Consider the following 23,391-nt stretch of genomic DNA (forward strand, 5'->3'; position numbering starts at 1 on the left):
GGGTAGATAGAACCAGTGTCAAATACTATGAATCAACCATCCTTTATTTTACAGAACTCTAGACGGCCGGCCAGCATCCCTCCAGGCGATAGACCCTGGGAAACTGACAGATCGAACGATGACGGCATCAACACCGCTGGATACCATGCTTCCAACAAGACAACAAAGGGAGATGATACAAAAAGGGAGATGGAATGATCCAACAATACACGGTCCAAGGCCAAGTTTCCGAGAACGTTCAAATAATTTTGCAACTATTATCTCCCCCTCTTCTACACTGCAGCGAGCGACCCACTGAGGTCGTTTACTCGCCCTTCAGGTGCTCCTGGTGGACGCTGAAGGCATCCTCCAGCAGCTCAGCCTCCTCCTTCAGGTGGCTGGCCTTGTTACCGGTGGCAACAGAGGCGCTGGGGGCACGACCGGCGTACAACACGTGGCGGCGGTTGTGGTGCTCAGTCGCGTTCAGGAGCGTCTCAAGACGCGGCTGGGTGTAACTCCAGGCACCGGCGTTCAGCGGCTCTTCCTGGCACCAGACAATGTTCTTGGCGTTGGGGTAGCTGTCCAGGTTCTCCTTGAGCTGCGCCCACGGGAAGGGGTGGAGCTGCTCAATACGGGTGATGGCGGTGTTGCGGATGCCCTGGCTCTCACGGTGCTTGGTCAGCGCGGCGTACACCTGACCAGAGCAAAGGATGACACGCTCGATCTTCTCGGGCTCGTCAATGGCGGTGCCGTGGGCAGGGTCGGGGATGATCCACTGGAAGTGGGAGTCGCCGGTGAACTCCTCAAGAGGAGAGCGGGCAATCGGGTGACGCAGGAGAGACTTCGAGAAGAAGATCACGAGAGCTATACGGAGTATTAGTCGACTTTCTAAAGAAGAAATGAAGAAAAAACGAAGGACTTACGCTTGCGGAACTGGCGGTTGATCTGGCGGCGCATGATGTGGAACAGGTTGGATGGGGAGGTCATGTAGGCAATCTGCATGTTGCAGTCCTGGTGCTGGCGCTGCAGCTTTTCCTCAGACGGGAACACGCGGGGCTCCTCGTTACAGAGCTGCAGCCAACGCTCCATTCTACCGGAAGAGTGCTCAGGACCCTGTCCATCATAACCGTGAGGCAGAGAGACGACCAGACCAGAGCGCTGCAGCCACTTAGCTTCACCGGAAGCAATGAACTGGTCAATGATACATTGGGCGTTGTTGGCGAAGTCACCGAACTGGGCCTCCCACATCACCAGGGCGTTGGGGGAGGTCAGAGAGTAACCGTACTCGAAACCGAGACTGCAAACGAAAAGACGGATTAGTCCGACGCGCCCCGTAAAAGCATAGGGGTGAAAAAAAAAGGAAGGTACTTACGCGCCGAACTCGCTCAGAGAGGAGTTAGAGATGACAAAGGAGCCCTGGTCAGGAGTGATGTGTTGCAGAGGAGTGTAGGTGGCCTCGCTCTCCTGGTCGTGCAGGACAGCGTGACGCTGCGAGAAGGTACCACGCTCGACATCCTGTCCAGAGACACGGACATGGTGACCCTCAGCGACGAGGGAACCGAATGCCAGAGCCTCAGCGGTGGACCAGTCGATGTTTTCACCTTCGTCAACGGTCTTCTTACGGTTGCTCAAGATACGCTTGAGGTTGCGGTGGAGATTGAAGCCTTCGGGAGCACCACTGATCTTGTCGGCGATGGACTTCAGCAGGTCAGCATCGACACCGGTAGGAAGGTGAGGCAGGATCTCGGTAGCCAGTTCCTTGGGGGTCTTGAAGCCGTTCCAGGCGGAGGTGAGCCATTCACGGCTGGTGGGCTGGTAGTCCTTGCTGCGGTCGAAGCTGTCGTTGAGCATGCCCCAGACCCACTTCTTGTGCTCCTCGATGTCCTCCTTGGTGAAGGTACCCTCAGCGATCAGCTTCTCGACGTACTTGTCGAGCTGGCTCTTCTGAGAGCTGATGCGCTTGTACATCAGGGGCTGGGTGAAGAAAGGCTGGTCGGTCTCGTTGTGGCCGTGCTTACGGTAGCAGACAATGTCCACGACGACATCACGCTTGAACTCGGCACGCCAGTCAGCAGCAACCTGGCAGACGTAGTTGACAGCCTCGACATCGTCACCGTTGACGTGGAAGACGGGAGCGTCGATGGCCTTGGCAATGTCGGAACAGTAGGGGGTGGAACGAGCAAAGCGAGGATCAGTGGTGAAACCGATCTGGTTGTTCACGACGATGTGAACGGTACCACCGGTGGAGTAGGCGGGCAGAGAGTGGAATCCCAGAGTCTCATAGACGACTCCCTGGGCGGCGAAGGCGGCATCACCGTGCAGCAAGACACCCATGGCGGTGTTGAACTCCTTCTCGTCGTTGTTGTAGTGCTGGATGGCACGGGCCTTTCCGAGGACAACGGGGTCCTCAGCCTCCAGATGGGAGGGGTTGGCGACCAGAGACAGCTGCACGCGCTTGCCAGAGGGAGTGGGACGCTCGAAGTTCATACCCAAGTGGTACTTGACATCACCCGAACCCTCGTCGGAGGGGTCACCGGAGCCGGTGAACTCGCTGAAGATGGACTCGTTCGGCTTGCGGACGACGTTGGACAGAACGTTCAGACGACCACGGTGAGGCATACCAATGACGACGTCCTTGATACCGTAGTCGACACTGCGGTCGATCAGGGCCTTCATACCAGGCACCAAGCTCTCGCATCCCTCCAGACCGAAACGCTTGTCGTTGGGGAACTTGGTAGCCAGGAAAGATTCGAAGCTGGAACTCCAGATGAGACGGTCGAGGATGCGGCGCTTCTCATCGACGGAGTACTTGTAGGGCTGAGGGACCTCGAAGCGGTCACGGATCCAGTCGCAGGGCTTGCGGTCCGGGATGTGGATGTACTCGACACCGTAGGAGCCGCAGTAGATCTTCTCGCACGCGTCGATGATCTCGCGCAGGGTCATCTTCTTGCGCGACTCGGTGGCGAAGCGAGGCAGAATACCAGGTCCCAGAGTGAACTCCTTGTCGAGATCCGCCTCGGTGAATCCATAGTGGTCCAGGTGCAGCTCCTTGGGGTCGTTGTAACCGAACGCTTCCGAGTCGCCGCGGATACCCAGAGGATCAATCTTGGCCTTGTGGTGGCCACGAGCCTGGTAGGCGCGAACCAGCAGCTGGACCTTCAGGTGCTCCGTGAGATCGTTGTCGGCGCCAAGTCCAGCACCGGGCATGACCGAGGGCACACCACCGGCGGGAGGAGGAATGAGGGTGGGCGGCGGTTGGAAAGCCTGGGAGATGGGCATCTTGCCCGACTCCATGTTCTTGAAGTACGTCCGCCAGGAGACGTGCACGCTCTCAGGGTCTTTTTTCCAGGCGAGGTACATCTCGTCAATGTAGTTGGCGGTGTTACCCTGCAGGAACGAGTCGTTGGGGTCCTATCACGACGCGAGACACGCATCCCAGTCAGCCAAGCTCTTGGTTTTCTCCCTTTTTCTGTTCCCCATCTGTCTCCGGATCGCGATATCCGCAGTCATGGATCGTAGTAGCTTACCACGCCCTTATCCGTATCCTCCGCAGATACCGCATACTGTCTCCGGCCGCTGTTCATCCGATCAATGACCGCGAGAGGTCTCCGAGCGGTCAGGTGCAGATTCGACCTGGCACCAGCAGGAGCATTAATCTTGGGGCTGGCCGCAATGGACAGGGCCCGACGACAGGCAAAGCAAGCGCCACCGCGCAGGCTGCCAGTGGCCTTGACCGCCGTAGTTCTCAACATGGCGGGCGTTGAAATGGGGGTTTTTTCAGCTCTGTCCGGAACGAGGCCGATAAGAAGCAGAAAAGGTCGCAGAAAAACACGTCCGATGCAACACTGGCGCTCGGAACGGGAAGAGAATTAGCTTCAATCAATTCACCCCACAGAAGAGTGCTGTGGTGGTGGTCGAAGGGCTAGTTATGGTGGACAACGCCGGGGTGGATTAAACCGACGGAGCAAAGGAAGAGAATGATGTATGATCCGGGTCGAAAAACCAGGTGTTCGACTTAGAGCTGCCGTGCCACCTGCAAGAACGCGGAAGTCATCAGAGAGAGTACACAACTCTCTTTACAGCAACGACAACAAGAAAGAAGGGAGAAATAGAAAGGGAAGAGGAGGAGAGGAGAGAGACAGGTAGATGATTAATCTTGAGAGAGTAACTAGGAAGGGAGAGAGAGAGAGAGAGAGAGAGCAAGAAGAAAGAGGAGAGATGTTCCGGGTCCGGGAGCAGCCAATGAGACCGGCACGGATATGACGGGTTTTTGCTCCAAGTCCAAGTTACGCTGTGACGAAAAAAGTTCCCGAGCAGCGAAGCTGAGATGCCGAGAGAACAGCGAGACGCCAATCCGGTTATGCGCATATCCACGCACCGCGTCCTGACTGGATCAGAGATGGATATAGTAGTGCTTAATAGCTTATACCCTCTGCTAGTTATAATAACCAACTGAACTAGATACCAGAATTAGCCATGTATGTCCGGACAACAGCTGTACGCAAATTAATAATAATAATAATAATAATAATAATAACAGACAATAATGAGAATGCCACGCCAATAATCAGGCTGTTCCAAAATCAATTGATCCTAAGAGGTAGACATCTGGCGGTAGCACTAGTTAAAACGAGTAATTAGTAATTACTGTTTATCCGCCCTCTAGTTAACTATACCAATCCCAACGTTCCCATCCGTAGTTATATACAGACCCCCAAGATCAGGGTCCCCCAAGCACAAAACACGTCCCAAAAATATTTCCAAAAAGTCTATCAGCCAAAATTAAACTCCTTCTCGGTCACAATAAGACCACCGTTTGCTTACTCGTAAGCTTCACCAACAGAGACTCGTACAAGGATTCATTATTCGTAGGTCATCGCAGCCACTCGATCATCCCAAAAAAATAGTATCAAAGAGGATGAAAGCCGGTAGGACGGATCCAAGAAGTTGAGTGGAAGGCGGCCAGTTTGGCAGACACATCAGAAAATCCATCTCAGATGCGACCTTCCTCGAGCACCTCCCGTTGATAGACCTCCATCTCGCCACTGTCACTCGGCCGCCGTCGCTCCAGCACCCACTTGCTTGAGCCATCCTCGTCGGTCTCCTTGATGTAGCTGACGCTGGCCGAGCTGCTGTTGCGACTGTGCGACGGGCGCGGTCGGTTGTTCGTCGTCGGCGACCGCACTTCCCCCTCTGCCACCACCGGCTTGGGGAGCTTCTGATAGAAGCTGCTCGTCAACGTGGGGCTCGTTGGGGACCCTTCTTCGTCCGAGAAGGGCAGCGGAGAGATGGGGTTCATGGCACCGGGAGAATCGACCAGAGTGTTGGCGGGATCCATGAACGCAACGCAGGCACTATGGAAGCTGGCGCGGTTCGACGGAGGCTGTTGCGGCTGCGGGGAGGGACTGGCACTGCTGCGAAGACTGCCATTGCTGCCTCCAAATGCTCCGCGGCGAAGTTTCATCAAGGCATTCAGTGACATCTCGTCATCCATGCCGCCCATGTCCACCAGTTGGGCCAACCCGGGACTCGACAGGGACGGGTTCGAATGCGCCGCCCCGTGAGCGGTCAGCGAGATGATCGAGTTCCTCGTGCTCCATTCACTGCGCTCCGTGATGGGAGTCAGACTGGGTTCCCGGAAGTTCACCCGTCCACTGTGGCTGCGGTGGACGCCCTCAATGCCTCGCGGTAGGAAATAGCCGCCGTTGACCATTTCTGAAGCTCCATTCCCGTATGCCTGCGGGTAAAAGCCGAATTCTCGGCCATAGAAGCCCTCGTCATCATTCTGAAGAGCCTCCGCATTGGCTTCTGCAATAATAGGGTCATCGTCGAATCCGTCATCATCGTAGTTGAATCCATCGTCGTCGAAGATGTCGTCAAAGGCCATCGTATCCACGGTTTGGGTCTGGCTCAAGCGACTGTCGTCCGACACCAGCCCCGGATGAGACTCGACCGACCGAGTCGTGCTCTCTCGACCCAGGGACACTTCACTGACGCTGCTGGTTCGCTGAAGAGCTGCGTCGCTGGCCGCCTTGGCTAGAGCATTATGGAATACCTCCAGGTTGTGCTCGGAGAGCACTCCTACATGTGAGGTTGGGGACGTCATGCTGGGAATACGTTGCGGCAGGCTACTCTGCATGGGCCGAGACCCAAAATCACTAGCCAAGCTGGGAACATGCCGCAGGTTGCCGTTCATGATGGGCTCTTCATCCGTCGTTTGGGAGGTGTCTTGTAACGGTTCACTAGGTGCGATCTGCGCTTCAGGCACGGCGCCCAACGCCGGAGCGGATACTTTCCGGTCGTATAGATGACTGGTTTCATCGTCGAAGATGGACTCGTCAAACCGCTCTTCTCCAGTGTCCGCAGTGAGATCGTCAAACTCTTCGTCGTGGAAATAGAAGTCATCCGCGGACTGTTGATTCTCAATCTTACTCGCTCCGGGAACCTCTACTATCTCCCCTGGATTGCTCATGTCCACAGTTTCATGATTTTGGGGATCTTGCTTCCTTTCATCGCCTGCAGCATCTCCATAATCGGATACGGAGTTTGCCCGCTCTGCCTGTTCACCGTGAGGTTGGGAAACAGCATCCGGCCCGGTGCCGTCAGGATTCACGGGGCTCGCGATCACTGGAGGCAAGGAAGGCACAAAGAAGGTGTTCTTCACTATCTTCCCCGGACCAGAGAAGCCACGGAATTCCTCATCTTCCTCCTCATCAGGATCAGAATCAGCGTTAACACCAGGAATACGCTCTTCCAGTCCATCAATGTCGTCATCAAGGTCATAATCAAACTCGTCTTCATCGTCACTGTACTCGGACCGTTCCAGGTCTGCTTTGGCCCTTCGTGCTGCCTCCTTTTCTTTGTGCTTTTCTTCCAGTAGCTTTTCCTGAACAGATGAACCGACTCCAACCATGTCAAAGCTAAATCGCGATGCATTACTTCTGAGGTGCCTTGGAAGGCCAGTGGCTCGAGACTCCGTATTTCCTCCTTGCTGCTGATTTGGTGATGCACGCTTCGTAGGGCTGTGAGAACCACTTGACGATTCTGAGTCTTCGACTGGGCGCTCAGCTGCTTCTTCCGTATGTTCCGGTAACTGCGACGGCAGATTCTTTGCAAACGCAGGGACTGCGCCCGGGTCATGGCTGCTGGGCGGAGGTCCCGTTAAGAGTGATGACTGGAGATAACCTTTATTTTCAATCTGAAGTGCCTTTTGGTCGTCTTCAAAGTGCTCCTTGAAGACTGGAGAATGCTGACTGTGCCTCCTGTTAGAGTCAGTGGTCTGATACGGAGAAAGACCACTGCTTTGCTGACTGGTATCCTGGGAACTAGCAGCAACCATGGAAACATTTCGCCGCTGTCTGGGCGCTGAGAAATCATGCACGATTTTGCCGCGGATTCGGGGATCGTAATCATCTGGGATGGCGGGAACTATCTTGAGCTCGTCCGGTTTTGCGTGGGCTAGCTGGGAGGATCGCCTCCGCGCCAGCAGGGACATAGGGTTCAGAAGATGCAGCTTCGTCTTCCCATGTTTCTGGGGAGCATGCTCTACAGGTAGCTCATTGTCACTATATCGCCGGGACCCGAAGTTGTCGGCCTTGAAATCCCTCGATTGCGCCCCCGCTTCCCCCGGTGAGTCTTCCGGAGACGATTTTAAGCGCAGTTTCTCCCCAACAATCCCACCATGCATAGAAGATCTTTTATGGCCGTCTGACGATTGCGACTGGGGGTTTAGAAATCCTTTCCCAAAGGTGAGCCGCCACGGTGAGTTCGGTTTCGAGGATTCCGATTCGGAGTGCTCCTGACGGGAGGGAATCACCGATTGCTGGGACAAATTCGATTGAGTTGTGATTGTAGGCTTCTTCTTCGTCTCATCTGGGCTCGAGTTTGGCCGCGAGAGACGTTCCAGTGTAGGAGATGGCACTCGAAGGTTGACCGGAGATTGCTGTGTATCAGGGCTAGCAACGCCTGCCATCGGTTTGTTGGCGGTCCATCCCGGTGGATCCTCGCTCAATGGAACGGGGGAATAGGTGTCAGATACGGCAGACGAGTCGATGATGGCATCAGCGAGTATAGGGGTTTGTGGGATCCCCGGGAGCTGCGGCGGGTTGTCCGATAAGTTCGCACTCGGTACGGGGAGCGGCGAGGTGGGAAGAGAGGAACTCGGTCGACGATGTTCCCTTCGCCAGTACGAGAAGACCGTGGATGGCGGCATGATAGCTTCCGTGATGGCTCTCTCCTACTCCTAGGCCCTTTGTTGTGCCCCCCCCTGAAGATGGTCAGTGTGTTTGTGGTGCGCTGCAGATTTTCATGGCTGTTGTGGTGGCCATGCGATTGCGCTGATTCTAGATGAATCGCAAGATAAAGCCGGCCGAGTCTTTCCACCCCCCGTAAGCCTGGAGAGTGTTTCAACACCAGAAATGACCGATGGGACAGACTGGTCCTGTCTTCAAGGACATTCGATCTCGACGAGTCGGATGTTTCTAGTGTCAGAGGGCGGACTCGAGAGGGCGGATTGTCTACCAGTCTATAAGCCCGTTCTGAATCTAGAGCTCCGCAAGCGGGATGCCGGCCCCCGATGGGCGACGTAATCTCTCGAGCTGCAAAGTGCGTCTTTGTTTGGGAACAGAGCAAGAGTCTCAATGATACATCGACCACATCATGACGGGTAATAATAATTATAATAATTATGAGATTTTCATTCTTTTTAAGTTATGGTTTGCCGAACAGACGCTGACAGTGCCGCAAAGACTCCTCTAATCTTAAGTAGTACTCCAAGGCCGACTACGCGTTAACATAACTCCACGTGCCGCTAGACATGCCAGAGAAAAGCGCTCGTGCTGGTTAGGACTTGAGAGAGCCTAGTCCCCAGTCTAATGCTAAACCCCTCTTGCGCTAGTTATCGTCGATGATCGTTGACACAGCAGAATTAAATACATCAGAGTCGTGATTCACATCCCCTCCTTGGCAGTTAAAACATCAGATTCCCTTCTGCGAGCTGTTTGCCAATTACCCCTTTGCTCCTAGATAGTCCCAGAATGGAAAGCCGCATAATTCCGCAAACGACCTGATCGGCCCTAACGGCGTGATAGTTGAGATGTATGATCCCAGCGAGAGAAAACGAAATATGCGGGAAATTGGAAGGGATAACATCTGATCTGTGACTGGAATCGGAAAATGCTTCCCTTATTAGGTGTTTGGAAACAATGAGATTGTTCACATGTACAGGCCTTCATTCTGAGATAACATTAGGCGTCCATCAACTTGATTAACACGCTATATGTATTATGACATGCTACTTAGGCAGAGTAACTCTAGAAAACGAACATGGCTACCTAGTTAGTGGTCTCTGTAAAGAACCGAGAAAAGAACATAATCAAACATAATCCAGAAACGACAGTAATGATGTCAAGACCGCATGCACTCAATTCCCTTTCGCGCCAGCTGCTTATGCTACTCATACAGTATCGATAATGATAATAAAAATAAATGACAACGCGACAGACGAAAAAAGAAAAGAAAATAAAAAGAGGAAGGAACTAGATCGGCAACGGATATCACAAACAAATCAGCAACAACACCGGTTTCTCCCCGCTCCCAACCAATTCTCCATGCTTCGTGCCAGCGAGTATGTACAGAGGATATTAGGGTTTTCGTTGCGCTTCAAGAAAAAAACAAATAATCTAACCGCATGCCCTATCTTACGCTCTGGCGCCAGCGGTCAATTACATCGCGCTGGCGAGGATCGATAGGCTGCTGCGCGACCATCATTGGCTGGTTCGCGTAATAGGGCATACTGTAGGTTAAATTGTTCATTCCTGGTGCGACTGCGGTGTTGTATACGAACGGGGTACTGTAACCGGTCATGGTTGGATATTGAGGTCCCGTTGCATAGGCATACGGAGGAGGATAGCCAGCTGCGGCGTGGTTGAGGCTCGTGGGTAAGGTGAACATGGACATGCGGTTAGTCTGGGTTTGCTGCGGCGCGGGTGCTCCGCGGCGGGAGTTGTCCTGCGATGGCTTTCGAGCGCCAGGAGCAGGGTGAGCTTGCAGGATATCTGCCATGCTTCTGCGGTATCTCGGTGTACCGAGATCTGCGGATACAGACTGTCGTGCCTTGGCCTCCTGTTGCAGGCGTCTTCGGCGCTGGCCCAGAGTCTCCTCTTGCGGTTGTTCGGCGTCGGCTTTCTTCTCCGTTCCTTCGTCGGTTTTGTTCTCAAAGTGAGCCAAGACTTCACTGGCGAAGTCACTGCTGATGACAGTGCTGGCCCGGTTCTTCTCCTTGAGACGTTGAAGGCGCTGTGCCAATGTCTCGTTCTCATCGCCGCTTTCTGCTTCCTCAGGCTTCGGTATGTCTCCAGTGTGCATGGTGCTCGCCCGTCTCATAGCACTGGGGCCGCGGGGAACGACAGGCTCACCACGGAGCCTTGCACGGCGTTTGCTCAACGGCTCATTTTCTTCCAGCTCTCGCTTTTCCATGAGACCCAGCGGCCGGTTCTCATCGGCCGCGGAGCTCTTGCCGGGAAACAACACACCAAGAGGTACATCTTCGTCCTCCTCACCGTCCTGCTTATGGACATCCGGGTGTTCCCACGCAAGAGTGACCGGCCGCCGCTGTCTTGATTTGCTCTGGACTTGTGCGACGGTATCCAGCTCCAAGAGAGTCGAGTGCAGGCCATTGGGGAACGCAGTAGCGGCCGTTCGTCGCCGCTGTTTTTGCTCCTGTTTCCTCATCTCAAGCTCAGCCAGAAGGGTGGTCGGAGGTCCAACATAGGCGAGCTCATCTTCGCCTCCGTCCCCTTCCTCGCCCTCCTCAGAGCCGTCAGACTCTTCCTGGCCGCTATGAGCACCGGCGTGACGATCACCGTTTACATCATGTAGATCGTAAGTTGAAGAGCGGAGCGGTGTGTCTTCGAGATTGTTTTCAGCCAGCTCAGCTTCTGTCTCAGATGCCTCACCGCCTTCCTTTCTTCCGGGCGAAAGAGCGCTGCTGCGCAGACCAAGGATGCTCTTCCGCTTCTTTTTCTTTTCCGCCAGATTCCTGGAAGATGCATTAGCCTGGCTACGTCCGTAGACCTCTGACCCCACGTGGCCAGCGAACGGGTGGTCCGTAAACGCAGTGACAGGTGCATCTGCAGACGCATCGAGTATACTCTCGAGCGTTGCAACTGCAGATCCGTTCTGCATTTTGATATCCAAATGCGACGCGGGCTGTGAGAAGAAGACACTTGCCCGTAGCTGCGACGGAAGCTTCGACAGCTTGTTACCGGCTTTGTTGTCCTGTTCTTGATGCTCGCTTCCTGGGAGCCCCACGACCGATTTCCTGTTATCGGAAGCCAGGGCACCCAGAAGTTGCGTGCGCCTTTTCTCCAGCTCAGAAACAGGAGGTCTTTGTGATAGTCGTGGCGGCAGGTTCAACATCATGGGAACTGGAGCGGGATAGTAGACCATGTTCTGTCCCGTAGGGGGCTCGTCGTAGCGTTCTGCTCCGCTCGCCAAGGGCGGCCTGTCGAGTGAGACACTTCGTGCGGAGGGAACACAATGAACGCCATCGAAGTCCCTGAACAACGTGAGCGCCTGTCGGTATGTGTCGCCGGACGCTGCTGTGGGCGGACGGTCCGGATAATCTTCGGGCTGGTATTCGTTCTGTACATATTCATGCTCGGCGTAAGACTGCTGGAATGAATGATTATCCTCTTGGGGGTGAGACCGTGGTTGTGGAGGGGATAGTATAGGAACGGCTGTTGGTGTCGGAGCCGCTGGTGCATATTCATCCTCCTGTTCTGGTTCGTGTACCTGCGCCAACTGGGAGCTGACGGATGTCGAACGTAGACGCAATGCCCCCTGAGAGAAACTGCCGGACATGATGGAGCCTCGTGGAGATGAGACAAACCCTCCCGGGGAGTAGCCACCGCTCCTGGCTGCATTGTTCAGACTGATGATAGAGTTGGAGACGGATGCCGACGAGAATTTCCTTGTCAGGGCTTCCGTGCCCGGGGGCACCGCAGAAGAAGCCGACGAGCGTCTCTTTAGCTCCTGATCCATCTTGCGAAGCTCGTGTCCAATGTCTGAGGTCATGCTCAGACGCTCCGCGCTCTTCTCCAGTCTTTCCACATTGCTCACATATGCCCCTTGTAACGACTGTAGATCCGGGGTCGGATGACGAAGAGAAATCGAGTGATTGCTGGGAGAGCGTATCAGCGGTTCTGGTGACGGCGAACGAGGCCGTGAACGGGGGTTCGTGTCGACTCCAGCGACGGGCCCGCTTTGGTGCGAGTTAGACCTTTGGTCTGGGAGATCGGCGGCTTCATAGTCATCATCGTCCAACATGTCATAGTTGTTCGACGTGATAGATCGGATCATCGACCCCAAGCGACCGCTGCTTGATCCTTGCTCTGTTTGAGATGCTTCCAGGAACCTCCCTCCGCCCAGATTGTCGACGTCGAGGGAGACCGGCTGGAAGGCATCGTTCTTGGATGGCGACGGGGGTGGACTGCCTGCATTAGAACTCGTCGCGTTGGAAGCCACCTCGTGGTCGACCTGAGCAATGGCGTTGTAAGCCATTGAGGTAGATGGAGACGCAGGAGCCGCAGTCGTGTTCCATCAAGAAACACATCCGCACGAGCCAGAGAGAGTCGTGTGAGGGCCAGAGGAGGGAGCGGCAGTCGGGATGAGCCAGATTTAAAAGAGAGAAGACAAGAGGGAGCGTAACACCAGATCAGCAAGGATTGATTCACTGGACGAATCTGGGCCTTGAGGAATAAGACAAGCGCTTGTCTCTCCCGACGACAGGCTAAATTTGGATGGAGAGGTGGGCACGAGCGAAGTTGACTAGAGTACTAGTATTATTATTATCGGGAGCTTTTCTTGGTTGAGCTCTTTGAACTTTCCAAGGAACCCCAGAGGAACCGATCGTTGGCTTTTTTGGTTGCCGGCCACATCCAACCAAAGCGCCATCCGTGTGGAGCGCATGCTGTGGCCATTTGCACATCTGGCGTTCTAGAATGACCGCGGCCCGTGTGAGCTTGTCGATGTTTACCGTGCTAGGCCTGTACACAGTGGGCACTGACCGGTTCTACAGAAGATATCGTTTTAACTAACTATACAATCGTCTATGCTTAGAGTCCCCAACAGTTCAGCAGATCATTTGGCCGACCAGCACACACCTCTGGAGCAGAGCAGCTGGAGCAAGTAAAAATAACAACCATTAGACTACACCGCGAGAGCGACTCCAGTCTCATACTCGATGCGCCAAGCGTCGACTCTACATTCCAGTGCCTTCCAAACGCTGCCAAACGGTATCTGACAGCCTGTGAAAAAGGAGCCGGAAAACACAGCCAGGTTCTCGAATTTGCTGCAAAATCCCCGGTCTCTCGTCACGCTGTCATGCTCTCGAACAGAACATCATCTTATCTCGCATGTATTAGCATAGCTGCGGGTGGTCGAGGGCCAGGGATCCGCTCAGGGCGAAGATCTTCGACGGGTCTCCTGCCACAGGCAATCATCCCCAGGCGGAACCAAACTCCCGCCATATCAGAAATTTCGTATTCTCGTGGGCCCTGACTCTCTTTTTCTGTGCCTCTGCTTGGTTTCCAGTCTATATTACGTTTTTGGTTGAAATCTGACTGCCACTGCTTTTACGCGTTGTTGCTGGGACGCTGGGAGCATGCCACTGTCGACGCAGAGCCTGTCAATCTCACGCTGAGCTCACAGTAGTTAACTAATGCTAAGTTGTTAACACACCATCCTCGAGTCAGTGCACATCTGCGCTAGGTTATCTCTCTAGTATCTTGCCAGATGGTCAAGAGATATCGGCGCCTAAGCTCATACGGGTCGATAACGTTGTTCAAACGCTGTCGATAGCAGACCCTGGGCATAGATCGTCGTTGGAAAGATAAGCTAGGTCCCTGAAAAGAGAGGTCACCCCTCGCGCGCTGGTGGGAGGAAACAGCTATATTACTGCTGTTATCAGCCAGGACAGACGTGATTTGAACTCCCCGCCTACTGAGCATGAAGCTACAATGCAGGCAGGCCGAAGCCAGGGGCTAACAAAGTATCAGATAACACCCAAACCAGCTTTCAAGTGGCAGATTCGGTGAGTCGATAAGAATGCCATCCATGAGCAATCGAGAAAAAAGAGGGCAATGTTGACCAGCTTTAGCGCCGTGCCAAGACCCGAACAACTGCGCGCTGCTATCAGAATCCCGTCGTGAACAAGGAGTAGCAGCTGCTATTGCGATGATAATAGGATCGGATGCGTCGAGGACTGCGCGATATCACTAAGTTATCGTCATTTGATCGCCCCGCCAAAGAACCTTTCATTCTGCCAAGGAAAGGGGCCAATTGAAGTTCGTAGAGCAGAGGTTAATGGCGCAAGCCAGCTGAATTGGCGATATGGCTTCCTTAGGCTCGCCTCCTTGGCCGTTTTCCCAATTACGAGCCAGCAAATATCGCATCTCCTCTACACCGCACACGCAATCACCACAATTTTGATACCAAATGCATCGAGAGCACAGTACTAGTAGATCCTGATCGGTACTTCTTACCTTAGAGCATCCTAAGACCCGAAGCATAAAACGTCACCAATGTAACATGTTGCTTCTGAAACTATTCTCGGACTATTTAAACGATACTCTAGAGTCGGAACGATAATAGAGGTTAGAGTGGACTCAGTGGAGACGGGAGAATCTCGGCAAAAGTTAAGCTTCTGAAAAGGTCCTGATGTCACGTGTCGCCGCGCGTCGGGACGCGTTCGATTGACGAACTTGAAAAGATATAGTAATGCGTACAGTTGAGGGCACTTACTAGACAAAGTCTATGACTTTACCTAGATACCTCTGAAATTGTTCTATTGAATATGACGTACTACGACGTGGACGCCATCTTGACCGATGCGCAGGTGAGTCCTCAGGCGTGATATCGGAGGTCATCAATGGCACATGGGCTAAGTCATCATCCAGAAACTTCCCTGTACTTTTGAGCTGGAAGTACCTGGTCTAGGCATTCTAGACGGTAACGCAGGTGAAAATGTATGTACATATCAGAGCTAGCTCTATCTGAATGATTATCGATCATTGAGCTAAAGATGAAGTAGATCAAAGCCGGCACCCGAGTAGATCTGCCACTATGGCTCGGAGAGATGCTTTCTATAGGGTACGTCGTTTGGTCCTCTTCTTCTATATGGGGACACGTTTTCTAAATATCATTCAAAAGCGCCCACCTAGGAACTTCGCGTCTCGTCACTCTTGACTTGCCCTCCGCGTTGTCAGAACGAGTGATGAACGCGCTGAAAGCCGATCCACGTACGGTTGATTTGCGGACTCTAGCACCGCACTTTTACAGCCTGGGTGTACGGATCCTGGAGCTCTTTGAAGAAGAGGAGATGGTCGACATCCTTACAGATGTAAGTCTCCTTGCAGGCTTTGCCTCGATCGAACTAACTATGGTTTGCTGGTAGACATTCAAGAAACGCGCCGCAGAAATCGCAGACCACGCGCATAACCCGCGGGGAGCGCTTGGTGAAGGAGCTGAATTTCTTAGGGGTTTGGATGAGACTGAACGACAATGTAGGTTTTCCATTCGATCTGGTTCCTCAACCAGACTATCTACCAGTCGATTTCGATATCGTCTGTCTAACTAACCACTTACTATGGACAGTATTCCGCATTGCTCACGACAGTGCAAAGGAGATGCGAGTATGGTCTGGAGAAGCCAAGAAGAGATGACGATGAAATGGACTGAATTGGCTACTTATTGGTATATCGGTAGGTTTGAGCCGGACTCGCACCGAATACGCTACGCAGATAAGATACGGACGGACACCAGATTAGCAAGGTTACTTATGATACATGCAAAGGCGGAAAGCGTCACTATCAAAGGAGTTTTTCGGACAGAGAATCCAGTTGGGGAAATATTTTTTACATGAAACCATCGCGAAGATACAATTCGATCGTCTTTCTTCTGTACAACCGTAAATATTTAAAGTGGTTAGCGAAAAGTGAATATTCTGGACTTTCTAATACTATTCAGAATACTATCATCACACAGATAACGAACACAAAAGGCTCACATCCCATCCTCCCCTTCATCTGGGAGAGCCGTGAAGGTGCCAGGAAAACCACCCTTCTCACTTTCGCATTTAGTCAGGAAGAGCTTATCTATCTATCTCTTTCGCCTTTGAAGATCCAAATCCACCAGGGCTCCAGGAAGAGTTCGACCAGGGAGCTTTGGGTGATCGAGTAGCTAGACCTGGATATCTAACTAATCTGCCACTTTTGCTCCCTGTTGAAGGAGTGAACTTCCATTGTGATACAAATCGCCGGGAGGAGGGGGCGTCCTGTGTATTTTTGTTGATATAACAGGATATACCGATCTTGACCCGGCTTATTTAATGCTCAGCTATCCGGTATTGGCGGGGATAGATACAATCGCGTCTGTAATGCCTCGATGATATCCTTAGATGGCTACTTAGTAGTTCGTTATATTCTCTATTCTACGCTAACTGCATGTAGGGGACTTCTTCATTTCTTTTTATACACAATACAACTACTTAGTAGCAGTAAGATAGATTAAAGCTAGTCTGAAAAGTTCCGTTTTCTGTAGTCCTTAAACAGAGATCTTTATCTTGAAGTCCATATATGATCCGATAAACTATGAGCTCGGAGGTCTATTATAGAGATCGATATCTCACTGAGGATCCTCAGGAGCATATAGGACTAAAGTTATAGACTCATTGCAGAATATAGACTTCTTACCTAAGCTAGAGTGTAATCCAAGACCACATAGAAGAGGAATCCCCTTTAGAAGAAAAACATTCTATCAGGACTTAAAAGAAGCGTAGAATACGCTGTTTTCTTTCTTTTAGTGTGTCTAAGAAATTTAAATTTACTCGAGAGTAACCTTATATATAGGCACAGTACCTAAATAGGGTTCTAGTAGACTCTAAGCGGCATAGTTGATTCTATTAAGATGAATAGAAAAATCGGAACTATTTAATCTTAAGAGAAGCCGATAGGATTTATAAGAGCCTAGGTATCTAAAGGCTAAACAGGAGAAGGAAAAGGCCCTTAAGGGGCTTTATAACTTAGTATCAAAGTTAAGTTTAGTACCTAGGTAGAAAATTTCGAGCTAGTAATAGGATTTAAACCCGTGGCCTTTAGTATTTCAAAAGCAGCTCCCCAATTGCTTTTATCCTATCTATCAGAGGAGTGCCTGGTAGTGCCTCTTACTACCATTGCGCCGCCCATCGGCAAAAAAAAATTATTTGACAAGGGTGGGATTCGAACCCACGCCATTTTCATGACACGGAATGTGATGGATCAGGTGAAAACCTGAACCGTGCGCCTTAGACCACTCGGCCACCTTGCCTGTTTGATGGGAGATGGAAAAGAAAAGGCGGGGGCTCGCATTATGAACTTGCATCGTCTATTATTGTAGGTCAATAATCACTTACAGACGAATGAGATAATTCCTGTTTACAGTCGGATATATTTTTGATTGTATCGAGCTGGATATAGTCTTTACTTCCTGATAAGGTAATAGAAAGGGTACGTTAAACTATCTACGGGATTGCTAGTTGTTTGTTTTAAATCTACTAGGATTTAAGTAAGGGGCGTCGAAATCCGGATTGACATCAAAACTGAACAAAGAAGGTAGTTAATAAATGCTGGTAAGCTGATCGATCCTCTCGGATTCGGGGATCTGCCATGAGAAAAAAAAAAAAGCGTTCTGATATATCATCTGTGCAGATGAGCGCTAAGCGCAAACAAAGCTGAATTCTGTCATAGAAGAAGGATCACAATGTTCGTTTGAGTATAGCAATGAATGCAATGCAATATACTGATGTAGCATATGGATTTTACACCTCCAGATACCGCTTCTATCCCCAATATCTATCTAATAAAAAACCTCAGTTCTACCGTGAGCGACAGAGGGATATTCCGTCTTCGAAAACCCTCTGTGGACAGGACATCTATTTCAGGATGGATGCATATTTCTCCGCACCGCACACAAATACAAAAGTAATTATCAATTAGCCGACAAGTGTTAGAGATATCTGCTCTTTGAGACTAATACTAGAATATGTCAAGCGTATTTCTACGCGCTAAATCATTGAAATAGAAATCGGGCATTTTTGTAGCGAATTATCGAACACACCGCTTAGACTATGCGGACAAGCCGTGGCCAATGACCAGTGCACACTTCTGCCGCCGACAACAGTGAGAAAAGTGCTAGCAACATCATCAATTCTCTTGAAGTCGGGTGGGCCGGATAGCTAGTACTAGTATCCGCGGTTACAAGCAATTATTGTAGCAGGATGGAGCAAAGTGGGACAGGACTAAGTACCATAAATAATAATAATAGGGATTTGTGTGTTTTTGTTGTTTCTTCAACACCACTGCCAGAAACCTGAAACATGGCCTGACATGGATAGTCTTTTGTCCGTATTTCCTGAGGGAGCTGGTCCACAGTAACTGCCATACTCTTCCCTTCCGACAGATGCCGCTCTTCGGATGACCTTCATCGCACAGACAATGTATGTGGAAGCGTCAGTTGACGGAGGAGCAGCGTGGCGCTGACCAGAGAGGATTTGGACAGAGACAGAAGCGGCACTACGGTTGAGATAGCGGTAGGAACTCCACTGGCGTCAACCCCGCTGCGGCAAAGTACATCGCTAGATCGGCACAGCTACTGCTGTCGACCATGGCCAAAGATAGACAGCACCAGCTCCGTCGAGGATATCATTGCCGGTTCGAATTCCTCAAGCCAGCCCGTCCAATGGCCAGTTAATAACATTGAGCACCGTTACGGCCCCGGAGGCTGGCTGTTTGTCGTGAACAGACCAGGTTGCGCCACCGAGGCCATCACCGCCTTTGTTCGCATGAATTTCATGACGACTAGCGCGCACCGGATCGACGAGCATCTTATCGATTGCGGGCAGGCAGAGGTCCTGGCTCCCCGCGATGTATCGGCTGGACTGAGTAGTGTGGCGCACTTACACTGCAGCTAGAAGGGGGGAAAACAACAACAGAGAAAACACTGCCTGTGTGTTTCTGACAGGTTCAATTGAGTGAAAGAATAAGCGCATGATCTGGGGATGATTGTCAGATCCTGCAGCCGGAGTGAGTTGAGATAATAGAGGAATAATAAATATAGGAATAGATACCCGTAGGTGGCCGTGAACGGGAAGAAGCAGCGGACTAAAGCACCCCTGAAAATCCAGCAGCCGCAAGGGGCAGCGCCGTGGGCATCTCTCCGATTGGTTTGTCGCTAGGAGTTGGCTTTCAGTTGAGACAGTAGTCACTTAGTCTACAATTCAATCGTCAAGGATGGTCGAGAACACCAGATCGCTACTCTAGAGTAGAGTATCTAACTGATCGCTTTGACCTTATCGCTGCCGCAGATGATTATTGTCCGAAAGCTCCAGTCGCCCTATCCGGTCGTAAGTTAACTTAGCTGCTGCGCGTGTTGGGGAAAAAAAAAAAGGACGTGTAAGTTAGTTGGAGGAATCCTTTTCCTGTCGTTCTCGCTCTCTCTCTCCCTCTCTCTTCACCCCTTGGAACGTTTCCGTCCGCAGCCATTAACTTACTTATTATTCTTATCCAGAACATTGACTCGTCACAGCCCCGTTCCATGGACCTCACTTGCTTCCCATCCCTCATAATCGTTCCCGTCCAACCTCTCGGGCTTCTTCCAAGTTCTGCTTGGCCCGTTCGCCCTGATCCGGCATCCACACACAAAAGATTGCCCCCTGCGCACTGCAACCCGGTTACTTAGCTAGCTGCAGGCGTGCAAAAAAGTCCCTATCACCGTTCTTACCTCCATTCTAGTTATCCCTTTCCAATTCCCCCCTCGCATCTTGCATCTTGCATCTTGCACGCGATCTTCGGCCACAACGGTCTACTCGCCAATCCACGTTGCAAGAATACCGGTCGTTGACCCCGATGAGGTGGTAGCGTCCTTCTCGAATCGCAGTGTAGGCGTGGTCTGTTCCACTTGGTTGCTCCGGCTGTTCTTCCGCATCGTCTAACGAGCCACAACAGACTTCAGTAGAACCAGCCCTGGAGTCCAAGAGGGATGGATCGAGATGACCGTAGGCGTGGTTCGGCCACGCTGCAGATGGCCGCGCAGTCACCGTTGCGGCATTCAATATATTCCAATGCCTCCTCTCCGGCCACCAGGATCTCTTCGTCCAAGTATCGTTCTCAATGTCAGTCTCCGGCCCAGAAGAGCGGCTCACCATGGAGAGCATGACATGGCTCACCATAGATGATTCAGATACAGATGACAGCTCCTACGACACCACCCAGTCGCCCTCCCGCTCTCGCTTCCACCGCAGGGCGGGCACGCATACGCCGCCACCGAATCTGAATACCGGTATGTTCCTGCACTCCGTGTCTCTCACGATGTGATTCTACGGATCGACAATTGACCTGTTGTACAGAGCCGGGGAGATTCTCGCGCGAGCAGTCCCCATTGACAACGACCCGGCCAGGCACACCGTCGCGCTTCGATTCCAGTACGTTTTCCATCTCTTCCTCTATATCTATCTATCTACCCACCATCGGAAACTGATGCCCCTTCCTCCTACAGAGTCCTCCGATGTCCCAGCGTCCCCTCTGGTCAATCCGACCTCTGCACTGCTACAGGGTCTGATCAAGGAGCAACGAGCCTCGCGCGGATCCTCTCGACGTGCAGTCTCCGAAATTGCTGATGATATCCCAACCGTCACACCGCCGTCCACCCGGTCCCATGAAGATTCACAGTCAGAGAAACAAAGGAAGGTGAACAGTGCCCTGTCCGCAGGGCTGAGACAGCCACGGGAGATGGGTTTCAGAGAAATGGACCAGGTTAGTACCGACTATCAATGCGCCGTGTTCCCAACCATCTAACGACTTTCTCCTATAGTATATCTCAAAAATAAACAAGCTTAACTTCGATCTCAAACTCGAGGTCTTCCATCGTACACAGCAAGTTGCTGCTCTGGACAAGAAGCTAGAACGCATGCAGGAACTGGAAGAGGAACTCGAGCGCATGCATGGCCTGGAGGATGAGCTGCAGGAGCTCCGTGGCGTAGAGGAACACAACCAACGACTACGAGACTCCAACGAGCAGCTTCGACTGGAGCTGGACAAACGCGACCATGCTGTCACGGAGGCGGTCGAACTCATCTGCCAACTTGAAGCGAGAATTGAAGAACTGGAGGGCGGACGACACGAGTCGCGGCCGTCGACTGCTCGACCCTCCAGCGACGAGGACTGCAAAGACCGCGAGCCCGCAACCCCGCAAATCTCTACGCCCAAAGCGCAGATGATCGTGGATATACCGGAGAGAAGTTCGTCCAAACGAGGCACGCGGGTCCGTCAGCTACAGAAAGACAGTTTTGAGAGCATATACCCAAGGAGAGCACCCTCCTTCCTCCGCGATGAGACCAAGAGTGCTAGTGCATTGCGAAGCCTGTACGCCGGCAATGAGACCAAGTCTCACCGTGCGCCTAGCATTATGACGAGATCCGAGAGCTGGCAGTCCAGTTATCAACCCAGCGAACCTGACTCGCCTCGCTTGAGTGCTCTCAGTGAGTGCAGCGATCTCAAGCCGGAAGACGACAGTGCCATCAAGAATGACGGATTTGATGAATTGGACCTCGCTCCTGAGCCGACGGCTGGTAAGGCCAAGCTTCCAGATAGTTTCCGCTCGACTGGCGAGGATGAGGAAAGCAAGATTGCCCGCATCAACCGCTGGATCCCGCCACGTCCAGATGTTTTCCAAGCCCCGGCATCTAGAACCAGAAACCGGGCAGTGTCCGATGTTTCCTGGATGCGGTCGGGCTTGGAGAACCAGACCGGAGCCAAAGGCGAGCCTCAATCATCGGATTCTAACCATTTGGACGTTGCCGTCTTCGGCAGTGGAAGGCTTCCGCCCACACCAGATACCATGAGCACCTCATACGCGGGCATGAGAAACAGCTCCAACGGCAGCATTGTTGCTGAGAAGAGTCGCGTTGACCAGGCTCCGCTGTACCTGCGGCGGAAGCTACACCGTCCATCGTCCGCGGGCGACATAGCGCTGCGGCCGAGTACTGCCACCACTGGCATATCAGACAGTATGGAGACTTCATTGAGCGAGATATCCCAACGTGGATTAACCGTCCGTACGCGAGATGACTATCCCACCATGCTGCCGTTCTTTGGTCAAGGCACTTCCAAGGTCCACCGCCTACTTGGTCCGGGCAGTCCTACGAACCCGCGACTCGCCCGTTACGGTGGTGATCTCATGTTCAACGGAGAAGGCATCGAGGAGGTAACCAGAGAGTCTGAGGACTACACGCCGTCGCTGCAGTCCGCTGCGTCTGAGCTTACCTCAACGCAATACGGACCTCCCTCGTCGCCTCCGCTAACGCCTGACGATTGGATGGAGGCCGCTAAACATGGCCCGCGCTCTCGAAAGGAGGACTCTCGGAGAAGTAGCCAAGAGACGACAGAAGTGATGGAGCCTACTCTGGATCCTGACTTTCTCCCTCCTACCCCGGAACACCGTGCAGGTTTCTTGACTAGCAAGCCCGCAGCTGAGGAGCCCCAGCTCCCCCGTAACTCGCTCCGCCTGCGCGGATGGGGAAGCAGCCCTGTTCAGTCCGAATCTCAGACGCGGCGACGGATCAGCTTGCGTCCGCCATTCTTCAACCGCCTTAGGTCGAACTCGAAGAGCCTTCAGCAGTCGCCAATGTCTGATCCCGTCGAGCAGGAAGATCTGGATGACGGGGCTCCGTCTCCTATAGTGCCCAAAGCACGAGGCCCAAACGGCGCAAAGCGCTCGCACACCGTCCAGGATACCGCCGGCGGCCCGACAGCTCGCGTTGAAGAAGCCAGCAGGGAACTTACCAACAAGATTCTGGCGCGGCATTTTACCGAAGCGGACCGTCCCTCGACCTCGCACGGTGCGGAGTATAACAACAAGCGCCGGAGCTCGATAGGGCTCTTTGGGTGGATGAAAGGAAAGGACTCTCAGCCCAGCTCGCCCGTGACTCCTGGGCGGACCTCGAGAGCCAGAGATCGATCTTCCTCGGTGTTTTCTTCACGTCCGCCCTCGGTCCTTACGACCTCGGGCATGGAGCCCGCCAGCATAGCGAATAACGAGACAATATCATCCGCCAAAGCCAAGCGTATCTCTTCTGGTGAAGTAGACCTGCCAGGGCGAGCCAGATACGTTGAGCGTCGAGCTCGAAAGATGGCAGAACAGATCAACAGGACTTGAACTGCATACATAACCTTGTTGACACTCAAACATTGCCCACGATCTGCGGCAATTTCGATTCTTCTTTTCTATTCATGTACATGAATTTCCTTTTTGATGACGAACATATTTATGGGCCAGGATAGATCATGGCAAGATGACTGCAACGGCCATGTGATTTCTTTG

At 52.5% G+C, this 23,391-nt stretch overlaps 5 protein-coding genes and 1 non-coding gene across 6 annotated transcripts; 2 read left to right on the top strand and 4 right to left on the bottom strand.

The window, feature by feature from the left end:
• Window positions 1–3,454, bottom strand: C8Q69DRAFT_295148 (thiamine diphosphate-binding protein). The gene is made up of 3 exons (XM_028627075.1): window positions 1,352–3,454; window positions 903–1,276; window positions 1–843 (listed from the first exon to the last, which is right to left on the bottom strand). Exons 1-3 carry the CDS (start codon window positions 3,337–3,339, stop codon window positions 305–307), a joined length of 2,901 nt encoding a protein of 966 aa, XP_028484155.1. The 5' UTR covers window positions 3,340–3,454; the 3' UTR covers window positions 1–304.
• Window positions 3,455–4,972: 1,518 nt separating this feature from the next.
• Window positions 4,973–8,191, bottom strand: C8Q69DRAFT_507882 (hypothetical protein; the record flags this gene model as incomplete). The annotated part of the gene is made up of 1 exon (XM_028632929.1): window positions 4,973–8,191. One exon carries the CDS (start codon window positions 8,189–8,191, stop codon window positions 4,973–4,975), a length of 3,219 nt encoding a protein of 1,072 aa, XP_028484156.1.
• A 999-nt stretch (window positions 8,192–9,190) lies between these two features.
• C8Q69DRAFT_499270 (hypothetical protein) lies at window positions 9,191–12,882 on the bottom strand. The gene has a single exon (XM_028632319.1). The coding sequence runs from the start codon at window positions 12,538–12,540 to the stop codon at window positions 9,673–9,675; it is 2,868 nt and encodes a 955-aa protein (XP_028484157.1). The 5' UTR covers window positions 12,541–12,882; the 3' UTR covers window positions 9,191–9,672.
• Window positions 12,883–14,691: 1,809 nt separating this feature from the next.
• C8Q69DRAFT_295087 (DNA replication complex GINS protein psf3) lies at window positions 14,692–15,797 on the top strand. Its single transcript, XM_028627074.1, has 6 exons — window positions 14,692–14,875; window positions 14,937–15,005; window positions 15,071–15,129; window positions 15,190–15,379; window positions 15,434–15,542; window positions 15,634–15,797. Exons 1-6 carry the CDS (start codon window positions 14,834–14,836, stop codon window positions 15,699–15,701), a joined length of 537 nt encoding a protein of 178 aa, XP_028484158.1. The 5' UTR covers window positions 14,692–14,833; the 3' UTR covers window positions 15,702–15,797.
• Window positions 15,798–17,240: 1,443 nt separating this feature from the next.
• On the bottom strand, window positions 17,241–17,343 carry C8Q69DRAFT_t93. The gene has a single exon. It is a non-coding gene; the product is annotated as a tRNA-Leu (tRNA).
• A 2,873-nt stretch (window positions 17,344–20,216) lies between these two features.
• Window positions 20,217–23,226, top strand: C8Q69DRAFT_507885 (hypothetical protein; the record flags this gene model as incomplete). The annotated part of the gene is made up of 4 exons (XM_028632930.1): window positions 20,217–20,352; window positions 20,420–20,494; window positions 20,569–20,825; window positions 20,884–23,226. 4 exons carry the CDS (start codon window positions 20,217–20,219, stop codon window positions 23,224–23,226), a joined length of 2,811 nt encoding a protein of 936 aa, XP_028484159.1.
• Window positions 23,227–23,391: the final 165 nt, after the last annotated feature.

Source organism: Paecilomyces variotii (assembly GCF_004022145.1).
Source record: "Paecilomyces variotii strain CBS 101075 chromosome Unknown C8Q69scaffold_7, whole genome shotgun sequence".
In the NCBI taxonomy this organism is placed as follows: Eukaryota; Fungi; Ascomycota; class Eurotiomycetes; order Eurotiales; family Thermoascaceae; genus Paecilomyces; species Paecilomyces variotii.

Excerpts from the sequence above, each read along its gene's own strand:
- C8Q69DRAFT_295087 (XM_028627074.1), top strand. The coding sequence starts at position 14,834 with ATGACGTACTACGACGTGGACGCCATCTTGACCGATGCGCAG. Across the intron at positions 15,006-15,070 it reads ACGGTAACGCAGGTGAAAAT|ATCAAAGCCGGCACCCGAGT; the intron begins GTATGTACATAT and ends AAGATGAAGTAG. Across the intron at positions 15,380-15,433 it reads TGGTCGACATCCTTACAGAT|ACATTCAAGAAACGCGCCGC; the intron begins GTAAGTCTCCTT and ends GTTTGCTGGTAG.
- C8Q69DRAFT_499270 (XM_028632319.1), bottom strand. The coding sequence starts at position 12,540 with ATGGCTTACAACGCCATTGCTCAGGTCGACCACGAGGTGGCTTCCAAC.
- C8Q69DRAFT_295148 (XM_028627075.1), bottom strand. The coding sequence starts at position 3,339 with ATGTACCTCGCCTGGAAAAAAGACCCTGAGAGCGTGCACGTCTCCTGG. Across the intron at positions 1,277-1,351 it reads TCTCTGAGCGAGTTCGGCGC|TCTCGGTTTCGAGTACGGTT; the intron begins GTAAGTACCTTC and ends TTTCGTTTGCAG. Across the intron at positions 844-902 it reads CAACCGCCAGTTCCGCAAGC|CTCTCGTGATCTTCTTCTCG; the intron begins GTAAGTCCTTCG and ends TACTCCGTATAG.